The sequence below is a fragment of the Trichechus manatus genome, unplaced genomic scaffold, assembly GCF_000243295.1.
Source record: "Trichechus manatus latirostris isolate Lorelei unplaced genomic scaffold, TriManLat1.0 scaffold00122, whole genome shotgun sequence".
NCBI classification, from domain to species: Eukaryota; Metazoa; Chordata; class Mammalia; order Sirenia; family Trichechidae; genus Trichechus; species Trichechus manatus.
Window position 1 is genome coordinate 5,371,913 of NW_004444058.1, and position 12,065 is coordinate 5,383,977.

At 60.5% G+C, this 12,065-nt stretch overlaps 1 protein-coding gene across 1 annotated transcript in view; it reads right to left on the reverse strand.

Annotated features, from left to right (window-relative positions):
* Positions 1 to 12,065, reverse strand: part of MAP1S (microtubule associated protein 1S) — a 12,417-nt gene continuing 352 nt past the window's right edge. Inside the window, exons 2-7 of the mRNA XM_004384399.2 lie at positions 10,078 to 10,179; positions 8,965 to 9,047; positions 8,263 to 8,403; positions 5,388 to 7,704; positions 1,622 to 1,857; positions 1 to 326 (exon numbers count right to left, since the gene is read on the reverse strand). Of these exons, the coding sequence (XP_004384456.1) occupies positions 171 to 326; positions 1,622 to 1,857; positions 5,388 to 7,704; positions 8,263 to 8,403; positions 8,965 to 9,047; positions 10,078 to 10,179 (3,035 nt within the window). The 3' untranslated portion in view covers positions 1 to 170. The remainder of the gene's footprint in view (positions 327 to 1,621; positions 1,858 to 5,387; positions 7,705 to 8,262; positions 8,404 to 8,964; positions 9,048 to 10,077; positions 10,180 to 12,065) is intronic.

Genomic DNA, 12,065 nt, shown 5'->3' on the forward strand with positions numbered 1-12,065 from the left:
CAGGCCTCAGTTCTTCCCATCCGTGAAATGGGTGTGGGCCAGCACTTCAAAGGAATGGAGGCCACAGTGGAGTGAGCACGTGGTTTATTGGTGACAGGTGAGTTGTTGGGCAGCGGCAGAGCCGGGGACCGTGGGAGTGTGGGGGATGAAGCTGAGGGTGGTGGGGTGGGCTAGAACTCCACCTTGCAGGCAGGGAAGGTCTCATCCTGCATGGCCACCGTGCTGTTGCTGCCCAGCACCGTGAGGCCCAACGCCTGCTGCCTCGCATGTGTCTCCTGGTACCACTCGTGCATGGCCACCGACTCAAAGGTAGGGATCAGAGTCACCTGTGGGGGACAGACGGTGATGATGAGGGGGACCTGCTGCCCCTGCCCAGAGGCCCCATGTGCCCTTTCCTGACATTCGAGGCCCTTCTGGCCTCTTCTCTGACCTTGGAGCTCGGCATTCGGCTCCCTTCTCACCTGTGTGGACATCTGAGCAGTGGCCACCCCTGTCCTCAAAGCCCCCTTCCTTCCCCACAGCATCACCCTCCCCCACTTGGGACACACCACATTCATCCCACCTTCGGCCTTTATCCTGTCTTGTTCCCACTCGGAGCCCTCCTCCTGGGGCAGAACACGCTGCATACAAGCAAGGCTCTGCAAGGCTCTGCGTGCCGCATTCAACACTGTGCAGCTCCACCTGGAACTCGAGACTCCCCCCGTGCCCTGCCTGCTGCACCTCTTAGTCCCAGCCCTGGTCTCCCTGTGGCCTCTGGGGACGACTGCAGCCCCCCAACCCTGTGGTCACTCTCCACCTCTCCAGCCCCGCAGACACCGCACACCCCACTGACTCCCCAGCTCTCTTTGCGGAGGGGTTGGTGGGCATCACAGGGACAGGGGCTAGCCCCCTTCCACCCCAGGTTTCCCTCAGACCCTGTATCTGCCCTTTGTGGGCCATGTGCCCTCAAGGACACGGCCGGACCGCTCTGAGCCCCGTGCCTGTTTCTGAGGGGTGAGTGACGACCACGCCAACCTCATGTGGGTTCAGCCTGAAGAGGCTGTGGAGCACGTACCCTGCCTCCCCTCCCAGGGTTCCATAAACTACACCGACCATGTTATTGTCACTCTCAGAGGTGCTGCTATGGGTTGAGCTTTGGCCCCTGGATAGAATGACGTCCTAACCTCTGTACCTGTGAGTGTCACCTTATTTGGAAATAGAGTTTTTCTTTTGCTATCAGTTAAGTCAGAGGAAGTCATCCTGGAATAGCGTGGGCCCTAAACCTAACCTTTCCTGAGCAGTGCCTCATAAAAGCAAAGGATAAACAGACACACACAGGAGGTTAAATGCCACACGAGGACCCCTCTATAAGCCAACACTGGAGACCAGAAACTAAAGGAGACAAGGAGGACCCTCCCCCAGAGCCTTCACAAGGAAGGCAGCCTTGCCGACGCCCGGATTTGGACTCTCAGCCTCCAGAACTGTGAGTAAATGCCTGTTCTCTAAAGCCTCCAGGTGTGGCACTCTGTTTCAGCCACCCCAGGCGACTGAGAGGGGCACCCAGAACCTGTGACCGTGTGCTCCAGCACCCCAGCCCATCCTTCCCCTGGAGCCCTTGGCCCCGCCCCTTCTGGCTCCTCACCTGCAGCTCGCGGTCCCACTGCTGCTTTCCAGCCAGCAGGGCATCCAGCAGGGCCCGCATGCCCTCCTCCTTGCCTTGGTCCTGGCCGCTGATGACATAGCACAGGGCGCGCACTCGCCGGAAGAACTCGGCGTCCACCAGGCGGGCGCTGCTCCCGCTGGGCAGGTAGGCCAGATCCAGGTAGACGGGATTGCCTGGAGGGGCTGCCGATCTAACCAGACGACTGCCAGCTGCGCCTGCAGGCAAGAGAGACTGGTCAGCGTGGTGGGGGGAAAGGGGGGGGAGCGGGACCTGGCCAAGAAAGGGGGCGGGTCCAGAATGGCAGGGCGGGAAGGAGGCGGCCTGAGACAGGGTGGGGCCAAGAAGGGCTCCCCACCTGACCAGCCACTCGCCGGTCCCGCCTACCTCACAGCAGACACAGCCCTCTCCTAAGCGACACTTGCTCCCCGAAACTCTACTCATTCTACAGACACCTTCAGCTGCCCCTCTGTGCCCGGACCCCAACCTATGCTTTGAGAAGAATCATCCCCAGCCAGATAGCCCCAGAGACAGAGGATGAGGCAATCAGGGAGGACTTCCTGAATGAAGAAGTCTGGGAGATACAGCCCTGAGACAGCCGGGTCCTGGAACACTGCTGCTTCCACAGTCAGCAGTTCACTCAGTGGAGGAATGTTTACTGAGCCCGACTGGACACCATGCCCCGGGGGCACAGACTGACCTCAGCAAATGGAATCCCAGCCTGCCTGTGGCATGGGGGTTCCTCCCAAGGGCTGGCGATGGGGGGCCAGGTGGACATGAGAGGGACCAGGCTCAGATGGGGGTGGGGGGGCTAGGCTTGGATGGGCTGCACGGAGACAAGTAGCTGTCCCCTTGAGCCCCAAACAGCCACCCAAGGCTGGGCCAGGCCTTCAGCTCAAGGCCTATGTGAGGTGGACAGGCCACCAAGCCTCCAGACCACCAGGTCCCACCATCCCTGGGCAAACAAATCAATAATCAACAGCTGGAAGAGTGCAGCTGGGTCGCTGGCACACCAAGCCGCCCAGCTCAGGTGTGGACACGGGCAGATGCAGGTGCTTGCAGAACAAACCGACCCCAGCTCTAGGAAAGTGACCTCTCCCTCTGCCTCAGCTGCCTGCACTGTCCTGGGACAATGTCAAGGATTTGGAAGGGAGTTGCAGAAGAAAGCCGTGCAACGATGTCATTGAGAGTGAGGGTAGACTGGCCGTCTACTTGTGGCAAAAGCTGACCGGTGACAGGAGGGAGGTGGGCAGCAGCCCCAGGACCAGAAGGACAGTGTGGACCTGGAATTGGAAACCATGGCCTGCAGCCACATCTGCCCCCGGCTTTTATGTAAATAAAGTTTTATTGGCACGAAGCCATGCCCACTTGTTGACATGACTGTGGCTGCTTTTGTACTGTAACAGCTGGGTTAAATACTGACTCTCTGGTCCTTTCCAGAACAGTCTGCCAGTCTCTGGCTAGAGGGTCAGGTGATCTGAGGTGGGGGGGGGCAAGAGCCTAAGCGGCCGAGACCATGGCCCTGGTGGCCCCTCCCTACGTCCAGGGCAGCTGCCCTCTTCCCCAACCGTGCTGGGCACCCCCAATCCCCAGAGGCCCTGGAAGCCCATGGATGCCCCCTCAGAACCTGCCTGAGAAACACAAGAGGGGGCAGCTCAGGTAGAGACCAGGACAGGTCATGGGGACAAGAGCCAGGAGACACCTGCCAGCTGAGAGACGCCCATCTGGCCAGTCTGTCCTTTTCTCAGGGTCACCTCCTGGGCACTGGGAGGAGGACCCGACCAGAGCCAACAATTATTAGTTGCAGACCATGTTACTGTTATTGCTGCCATTGGCTGCTCTCGCCAGCCTTCCTCTGGAGCTGAATGGACTAGCGGCACCACCGAGCAGCTGAGACGAGGTGGATAAGCGTGCACTTTTGGTGCAACACACACACTAGGTCCCTGAGACTCAGCCAGAAAAAGCAATGTGACATGTCTCACTAATGATTTTTTGTGCTGACTGCATGGGGAAGTGATGTTATTTAGGGTATTATGGTGAGTAGAAGGGAGTCCCTGGGTAGTGCAAATGGTTAATGCACTTGGCTGCAAGCCAAAGGGTTAGAGGTTCATGTCCACCCAGAGGTGCCTTGGAAGAAAGGCATGGTGACCTACTGCCAAAAAGATCAGCCACAGAAAACATCACGGAGCACAGTTCTATTCTGACACACACTGGGTCTCCGTGAGTCGGAGTCAACTTGGCAGCAACTGTTTTCTTTTTTGGAGAACAGAAGAGTTTGCACAGCTACAGCTGCTGGCCTTGGAAAGGCTGCTGGCCAGGCCGGCCCACATCTGGAGTCTGGGAGCGCGGATCTCGGGAGGGTTCCCGCCATTCCCTGAACCGGTAAGAGTGGCTCTCTGGGCCTAGACTGTGCGCACAGTGTGGTTTACGCTCACCACTCACGTTCCTTCTGGGGGTCTGGGATTCCGGAAAAGGGCCAGGCAGAGTTGCCTACGTGACCATGGGAGCTGGGTCGCTAACAAACTTCCCTGGCAGACAACACTTCACATGAGTTATCACAGCTCGCTGCTGGCCACTCAGCAGTGCCGTGGTAGAAAGGCCTGGTGATCTGCCTCCGTAAAGATGACAGCCAAGAAAACCCTATAGAGCATATGGAGCACCATTCTCTGACACGTATGGGGTCGCCATGAGTCGGAACGAACTTGATGGCAATGAGTTTTGGTTTTGGTGTGACTCTGTGGGGAGAGGAGGCCTGAAGCTTGCACTTGGTTCCCCCAGATTCTGCGCCACGTGCATTTGTCCTTTGCTAATATGTCCTTTCTGTAAGAAAGCACAGCTCTGAGCACAACTATCTACTCGGTTCTCCCAGCAAATCACCAGACCTAGGGGTGGTGTCAGGGACCCTGGCACTAATGGGTTAAAGAAAATGCAGTTGCTCCTCCTTATATTCATGATTCAGTATTTCCAAATTCACCCACTTGCTAAAACTTATTTATAACCCCCAAATCAGCATGGCAGTATGTCTGGGGTCACTCGAGGACATGAACATTCCCAGCTGTGGTCCAACGAGGCTGGTCTGTATTCACTAAACCAGCATTCATGAGGACTTTCTAGTACACTGTTGTTAGCTGCTGTCAAACTGGCCGCAAATCATAGCAACCCCACGCACAACGAAACGAAACACTGCCCGGTCCTGCCCCATCCCCATGATGCATTGCAGATCTCACCACTGTGATCCATAGGGTTTTCACTGGCTGACTTTCAGAAGTAGCTAGCCAGGCTTTTCCTCCTAGTCCATCTTAGTCTGAAAGCTCGGCTGAAACCTGTTTGGCATCATATTAACATGCAAGCCTCCACTGACAGATGGGTAGTGGCTGCACATGAGGTGCATTGGCCAGGAATCGAACCTGGGTCTCACCCATGGAAGGCGAAGATTCTACTATTGAACCACCACTGCCCCACTCCTAGAGCGTAACTACCGCGACTAATGAGAATCAGCTACAGACCACTGAAATTAGTTTCTTTAGTTTCTTATTTCCTAACAGAGTTAATGACGACAGATGTGCCTCACGTTACGTTTCTACTGGGCAGCGCAGCTCGAAGACACGAGGAGGGCACCTGCTTAAATACCGAGGCCACCACTGCCACTTCGGGGAGAAACTGAGGCCCAGACAGGGTGGGGCACGGCTGAGGTCGCACAGCAGACGGGACTGGGAGGACATGACTCATGCCCCCTCCCAGTACTCACCTGGTGGGCCTCGAGTGGTCGTCTTGGGGATGGAGGCCTTTCTGGACAGGGGCGCCCGGGCTGCCTTGTCACCGGGCTCGCACAGACTGCTGACTGACCGGTTGGCCCGGTCCCCACTGGCCAGCCCCTTGGTTTTGGCAGTGCCAATTGTTGCGGCTTTGGGACCAGTAGTACCAGGGCCAGTGCGGGCCAGGGGCTTCCGGGCACGGCCGAGGCTCTCCGGGCGCCGCGCCTGTTCGGGGTCCACCATGCAGACACCAGGCGGGGCAGGCAGTGGGTGGGGGTCCTTGAGCGGGGCAGGCAGTGGGTCACGGCGGCGATGGGGCACGCCCAGGCTCTCGGTATCATCATCTGAGTCCATGGGGCCAAGGACAGCAGGCAGGGGCTCCGAGTCGGACAAGGTAGGTAGGGACTCACTGAGGGAGGTGGGCGGTGTCTCCTCAGCCCCCAGGCCACCTGGGCCACGCTCCTGGGACCTGGCACTGCTATCATTGGAGCCGCCACCGGGGGAGGCTGCGGTGGTGGGGGGCACGGCCTTGCGGTGCTCGAACTCACAGGGTGACACCAGACACAGGTCCACGTCATGTGGGGAGGCCGAACGCCGTGCCCGGGGGCCACGCAGTGGGAGGCTCAGCCCAGGCTCGCCGGTGGCGGGGGGTGGCGGCAGCGCCTGCTCGAAGGACACAGACAGGGACTCATCCACTTCGGTGGAGTGCGGCGAGCCCACCTCTGCGGGCAGTGAGGGCGTGGTCACGGTGGGTGAGGCATCTGGTGCTGCCTCCCCGGATCGCAGCGGGCTCAGCGACAGCTGCCCGCAACTCTCAGTGGGGCCTCCGTGGTGCAGCCCAGTGGGCGAGGGTGTGTGTGGCCGTGGCGTGCTGGCTGCCGACAGCAACTCCAGGGTCTGCTCCTCCGAGCTGCAGCCCTCATCCCCAGCGGCCGGGCTCAGGCCCAGTTCCAGGCTGCGCTCTAGGCTGGGTGTAGCTGCCAGTTGGGGAGCCGGGGACATGCATGCTGCGAGCGGGGGGCTGGCCTCACCGCAGCGGAAGCTGGGAGGACTGCAGGGCCCATTCTCCACAGCTGGATGTGGCATATCGGGCACTCTCCGTGCCTTGGCTGACCCTGGGACCACCGCCTTCTTGACATCAGTAGAGGCCCCGCGGCGTGCCTCCCGGGGCTGGGTCCTCAGGGCACTGGGTCTGGGGTCCTTCTTGACCTCGCGCGGGGGCAGCCGGGTGTCCTTCTCCGCGCGGGGGGGCTCTTTGCGGGCTGTCCCAGGGCGCTCCTTGCCCCGCACACTGTCCCGGGAGCCCACGCTCTCCTTGCTCCCAGCACGCCGCGGCCCCTCTAGGTCCTGGGGCATCACTATGGGCTCACGCAGGAAGCCCAGGTGCTGCAGGCGGGCTAAGCCCTCAAGCAGACGCGCGGGAGGCGTGCAGCCTGGGAAGAGCACCCGCACCACCTTCTCAGTGGGGGTGGCCGGCTGCCACACCAGCAAGACACAGGCCGAGGCCAGTGTGCGGTCTGCATTGCGCCCAGCGGCCTCAGAGGGTGGGTGTAGCACGTACATGTCCAGTCGGCCCACACCCATCTTCTGGAAGAGTACAGTGGGTTGGGTGGGCAGTGGCCCACGGCTCAGGGGTAGCGGTGGAATGCCCAGGCGGGCCAGCAGGCCCAGTGCCAGCCCCGCCTCGTCTGCACCACGCACCAGCTGCGCCTCATTGACCACTGAGTCCCCAGCTGCGCCTGCGTTCAGGAACACAACGCCCAGCTCGGGCGAGATGAGGTTGCGCAGCCCCTCATCGCCTCCGCCGCTGGCCGTTGCTGCCTCACGCTCAGCCAGCTTACGCCGCAGCAGGCTGTTGAGGCCTGGCAGGCTGTCGGCACCGGCATGAGTCACCAGCACTGCGTCCACGCGGTCCAGGTGCCGCACTAGCTTCCAGAAGCTCGACTTGGGGCTCGAGCCACCATTGACCAAGATGGTGAAGCCGTTGACAGCAAAGAAGGCGGCATCACCCAGGCCACCGGGGAAAACGTAGCAGCAGGGCCGGGCGATCTTGAGGAAGCCCACAGCAGCTGGTGGCTCCAGGAGCTCGAAGGGCGAGGGCGGCTCCAGCGACTCAGCCACGTACTCCAGGAACTCACGCAGACCCTCGGAGGCTGGCAGCTGCGCCGGCGGGTTCAGCCGCAGCTGGAGTGTGCCCAGCAGGCTTGGCACATTGGGTGCCAGCTGGGCCCAGTTGCCGAAGGTCGGGCAGGTGATGGTGAGTGTGGGCGGGGTGGACGGTGGGGGCGCTGAGGCCAGGAGCTCCCCTATCTGCAGGGACACCTGGAGTCAGGGGACCTCCAGCTGGCCCCTCACCTGCTCCCTACTCCCTTGAGACCAAACTCAGCCTCCTCCACCTGGTCTGCCCTCCCCTCCTCCCTTTCTCCCCATTGCTCCTCAGACGCCTCCCTGCTCCAGGGCAGCTGTTCTGCTCCCTGGGACAAAGCTCCTTTTGTAGAGCCGTTCTAGACCTCCCACTTCTCTCCATTGCTATTAACCTCTGACTTCCCCATCTTTACAGCACCCACTACGACCTGCAATGTGGAGATGTGGTCTGCCAGTTTATTTTTGCCCATTTTTGCTGGACCAGACTGAGGATCCTGCCCAGCTCCATCCCTCTGGGACTCCAACTCGAGTGCCCCTTTAGGCTTCTGGGAAGTTCGCTAAGCTACAGCTCAGCTTCCTGCAACACACTTAAGTGAATGAGGGGACTGAACCCTGACAACCAAGGGGCGCCCCTGTTCCTGCCCAACCTGGACAGGACAAGCCAGGATTTGGGGGGTGGGGTGGGAATCATGAGGGAGGCAGGAGGGGGAAGATACATCTCACCTCCTTGTCCGCCAGGACCTGGAGGAAGTGGCGGGACGAGAAGCCCCCTGTCTGGAGCAGCAGCTCCCCTGTCTCCTCTAGGCATGGCCCGGCCAGCACCACCAGCTTGTGAGGGGCAGGATCCAGCAGAAAGTTCCGGAGCTGGAGGAGGGGAAGAGTATTAAGGGTCCTACTCCCTGTAGCAGGGAAGCCCCCAGCTGTAAACCTACATGTAATTCCCTTCCCTTGTCCCCACCACATGGCCAGGTCAGTGTTTGACCAGGAGCTGGGATGGCAGCCCCTCAAGGAACACAGGGGCACATACTGATCGAAGGAGTCAGCCTGTAAGAGGGTCTCTAATGGGGCACGCCAGTGCTCTGTCCTGCTCCTCTCTGACGAATAATGGGGAGAAGAATTCAGACCTCACCAAGGCAGGAGCATTAACAAGTCAGTTCAGGCACTGACTGGGGCCATGGAGGGAACCTTCTGGACGCCAACATCACTGTGGCCTGTGCCCCTCCACACCTCTGCACCTGCTGGGCCTAAGCTGGGAGTCCTCCCCAGCTCTTTCACCACCACCCCACCCCATCATCACCCTGGAGGAAGGGAGAAGGGGAGGCTTCCTAGGGAGGAGGTACTGTCGCTGCGGGTCAAGAAGAGGATTTTAGGCAGCGTGACATTGGGGTCCCACCACCCATCCCCCCAGACGCCAACACCCTGTACCTCATCACACAGTGACTTGTCCGATGGGTTGAGGAGGACCAGGGTGTCCAGAGCATCCCCGCGGTGGTGCAGGCTCCGCTGGCCTGTGGGTGCCGGGCCGTGAGCCAGGGCTGGATCCTGCCTCCCCGCATGAGCCTCCCAGCCCAGGACAGAATGAGGAGGAATGGGGGTGCCCCTGATCCGCCCTGCCCAGCCTCACGCTGAGACCACGGTGATCCTGAGTTCCCACTGCGTGGTGCTCCGTGCCCTTCAGGGCTGCTTTCTCTGAACACTCCCAACAGCCCTGGTAGGGGGGCATCACCATCATCCCATCTTACAGACAGGAACACTGAGCCCAAGGAGGGCCAACAAGGAAAGACCAATGAGGGTGCTCCAGGTGGGGGCACAGTGCCAGGGAGAGGCAGCATGGGGAGCAGAGAGCAGGGAGGATGGAGGCAGACCATGTGGGGCAGCGGGGCTGAATCTGAAACTCAAACCCTGGCCTGTCCCCCAGGAGCCCAGGTCCAGCCATCCTGCACCAGGCCCTCAGGCTTTGGAGGCCACCAGAGCCGGTCTCTGATTATTAAACCGCTAGCCAAGCACAGGTATCACCAGTTCACAGGTGGGGAAACCAAGACACAGAGAGTCACATGTGGCCACCGAAGTTACACGGAGCAAATGGGATTTTCAGGCTCTTCACCCCCTATGAGGGCTCAGGAAGCCACCAGGACCCGCTAGGACAATGAGATGACAGGCACTTCCTTCCCCTCCTGCGGTGGCCAGGGGTGACTTGACTACTGGTCTCCACTGCAGGGGGGGCTAGGGTGACACCAAGTGTGCTCTGCTTACACTGGTCACCCCTGGATCCCCAGGGGCTGCGATCCCCTCTCCTCCCCCATCTCACTGCTTTCTGGTTCCCCATCTATTGAGCACCTACTGTGTACAAGGCCCTGTGGAGAGCCCACATGGGGTTCCATCTCCCAAATTAGCTGCTTCTCTCCTCAAAATACCCTCTCCTCGGAAGGCTCTTGGTCTTGCCCCTATGCCTTGGTTTCCTCATCTGTAAAACGGGGGTGAATAAACCAGCTCCTGCCTGTGGGTTGCTGAGGATGGGTGAGCTAGCACTGGCCTCACCTTTCACGATGCTGGAGAAGGTGGCTGAGTGCCGTGACACAAAGACCTTGAGCTGCTCATCGAGGCTGCAGACACTGGGGTCCACATCCCAGGACCGGACACCTGGCGGGCGGCAGAAGAGAGGTCAGCAGCCCCTGTTCCCGGGATAGTTCAGTAACTAGCACCCAGGTTGTTGCTGTCAAGTTGACACCAACTCCTGGCAACCCCTCGTGTGTCAGAGTTGAACTGTGTTCCATGGGGTTTTCAAGGCTGTGACCTATCAGAAGCAGATCACCAGGCCTTTCTTCCAAAGTGCCTCTAGGTAGGTTCAAACCACCAATCTCTCAGTTAGTACTTAAGCACTTAACCGTTTGCAAAAGGCAGCTGGGTGGTGCAAACAGTTAAGCACTCAACTACTAACTAAAAGGTTAAAAGTTCGAATGAACACAGAGGCACCTCAGAGGGCCTGGTGATCTGCTTCTGAAAGGTCACAGCCTTGAAAACCCCATGGAGCAGTTCTACTCTGCACACACATCAGAACTGACTCGACGGCAAGCAACAAGCGCCCAGGGGGTGAGAGCCATCCCCAGTCCCTCCCCTTGAACTGCCCCTGTGCCCTGGTGCAGGCCTGGGGGGGTCAGAGCCGAGCCTGTGTCTCAGGACCCAGGGTGCACCTCAGCAAATTACAGACAAGACTCAGAATCCCTGGATGTTATCTTATCACTTCCCCCTCCTCCCTCCCCTCCTGCCACCAGCCTCCTCCTGCTCCTCTACTGTGTAGGCCTCTTCCCAGCTCTGGGCCTAAGCACCAGCTGTTCCCACTGCCCTCCCCCAGTCCTTCAGGTCTCATCTTTCAACTGCTTCCCCCCCGAGAAGCCCCCACCCAGCCCTGCCGTCCTTGAAGCCTTTTTCGTCCTTCCCCACACTCCTTACAACAAGCCATGTTAATACTTGTTCCTCTCTTCATTAGCTTTTGCCTCAGCCCCGGACCACAGGGTAAGCCAGGGCCGAGGCAAAGGGACCAGGGTGTGCCCTGCCCACCCCATTTTACAGGCGATGAGACAGAGGCTCGGGATGTGTCCAACGGTCAGGGGAAGAAGGCCCTTCAGAATCAGTGTGTGGTGGACGATGCCCACCATCCCACTGTGCCAGGCAGATGCAGCTGCACCTGTATGACTCACCTCACCTGGGGAGGCCGCCTGCCCACGCCCCAATTAGCATCGTGTGGAGCAATGGAAAGTGGAAAATGGGCCCTGGGGGCCCAGGCCTGGCCTCGCATTCCTGCCTCCCCAAGGTGCCCTTCCTGCCCGCCCGCCTCAAGGGTGTCCCCTTCTGCCCCTCTCCAGGTGAGGATGACCTGTCTGCTCCCTAAGCCCCCTCCCATCTCCCAAACACCGCCCACCCCCCCCCCCACCAGCATGTGGCAGACAGCCTTGCCTTGTCCCCACCCCTTTGCAGGGACAGGACCTCGCCTCTCCCCCCTCCCCCACCCCCTCCCGTCAGCCCCAGGGGGCTCCTGAGATTCAGGGCGGGGATTTCTGGCCCGGGGTGCACACCCAGAGACCAGGGTGTGGCGCATCTGTACGCGGGGACTCAGGGACCCCAGGATGGGGTTACATGAGGTCGCGGACTCCGCTTATAACGGATTCTGGGGTCCCGGGAGGGGCGATTCCGGAACCCGGGACTCCTCGGGGCGCCACGGCCCGGGATGGGGGAGACATGCTGAGATCCGCGGGTTTGGGGCGATCTCAGCCCTCCATCGTCTTCCTCCCAGGGAAGGCCCTGCGGGCGGGAAGCAGGACCGTTGCCCAATCGCGCGGGTAGCCAGCCGGGTAGGGTCCCCGCCCGTGTCCACTCCCCTGACCGCGCCGTGTGGGGGCGGGGCAGCCGAGCCGGGGCTCCGTTCTTCCGCTGGGCCTCCGCCGCCTGCCTTGGCCCGCGCCGTGGCCTAGCGGGGAAGGCCCCGGGGCCCCGAGATTGCCGCGCCCGCCCGGCGGCCCCCAGCGGCC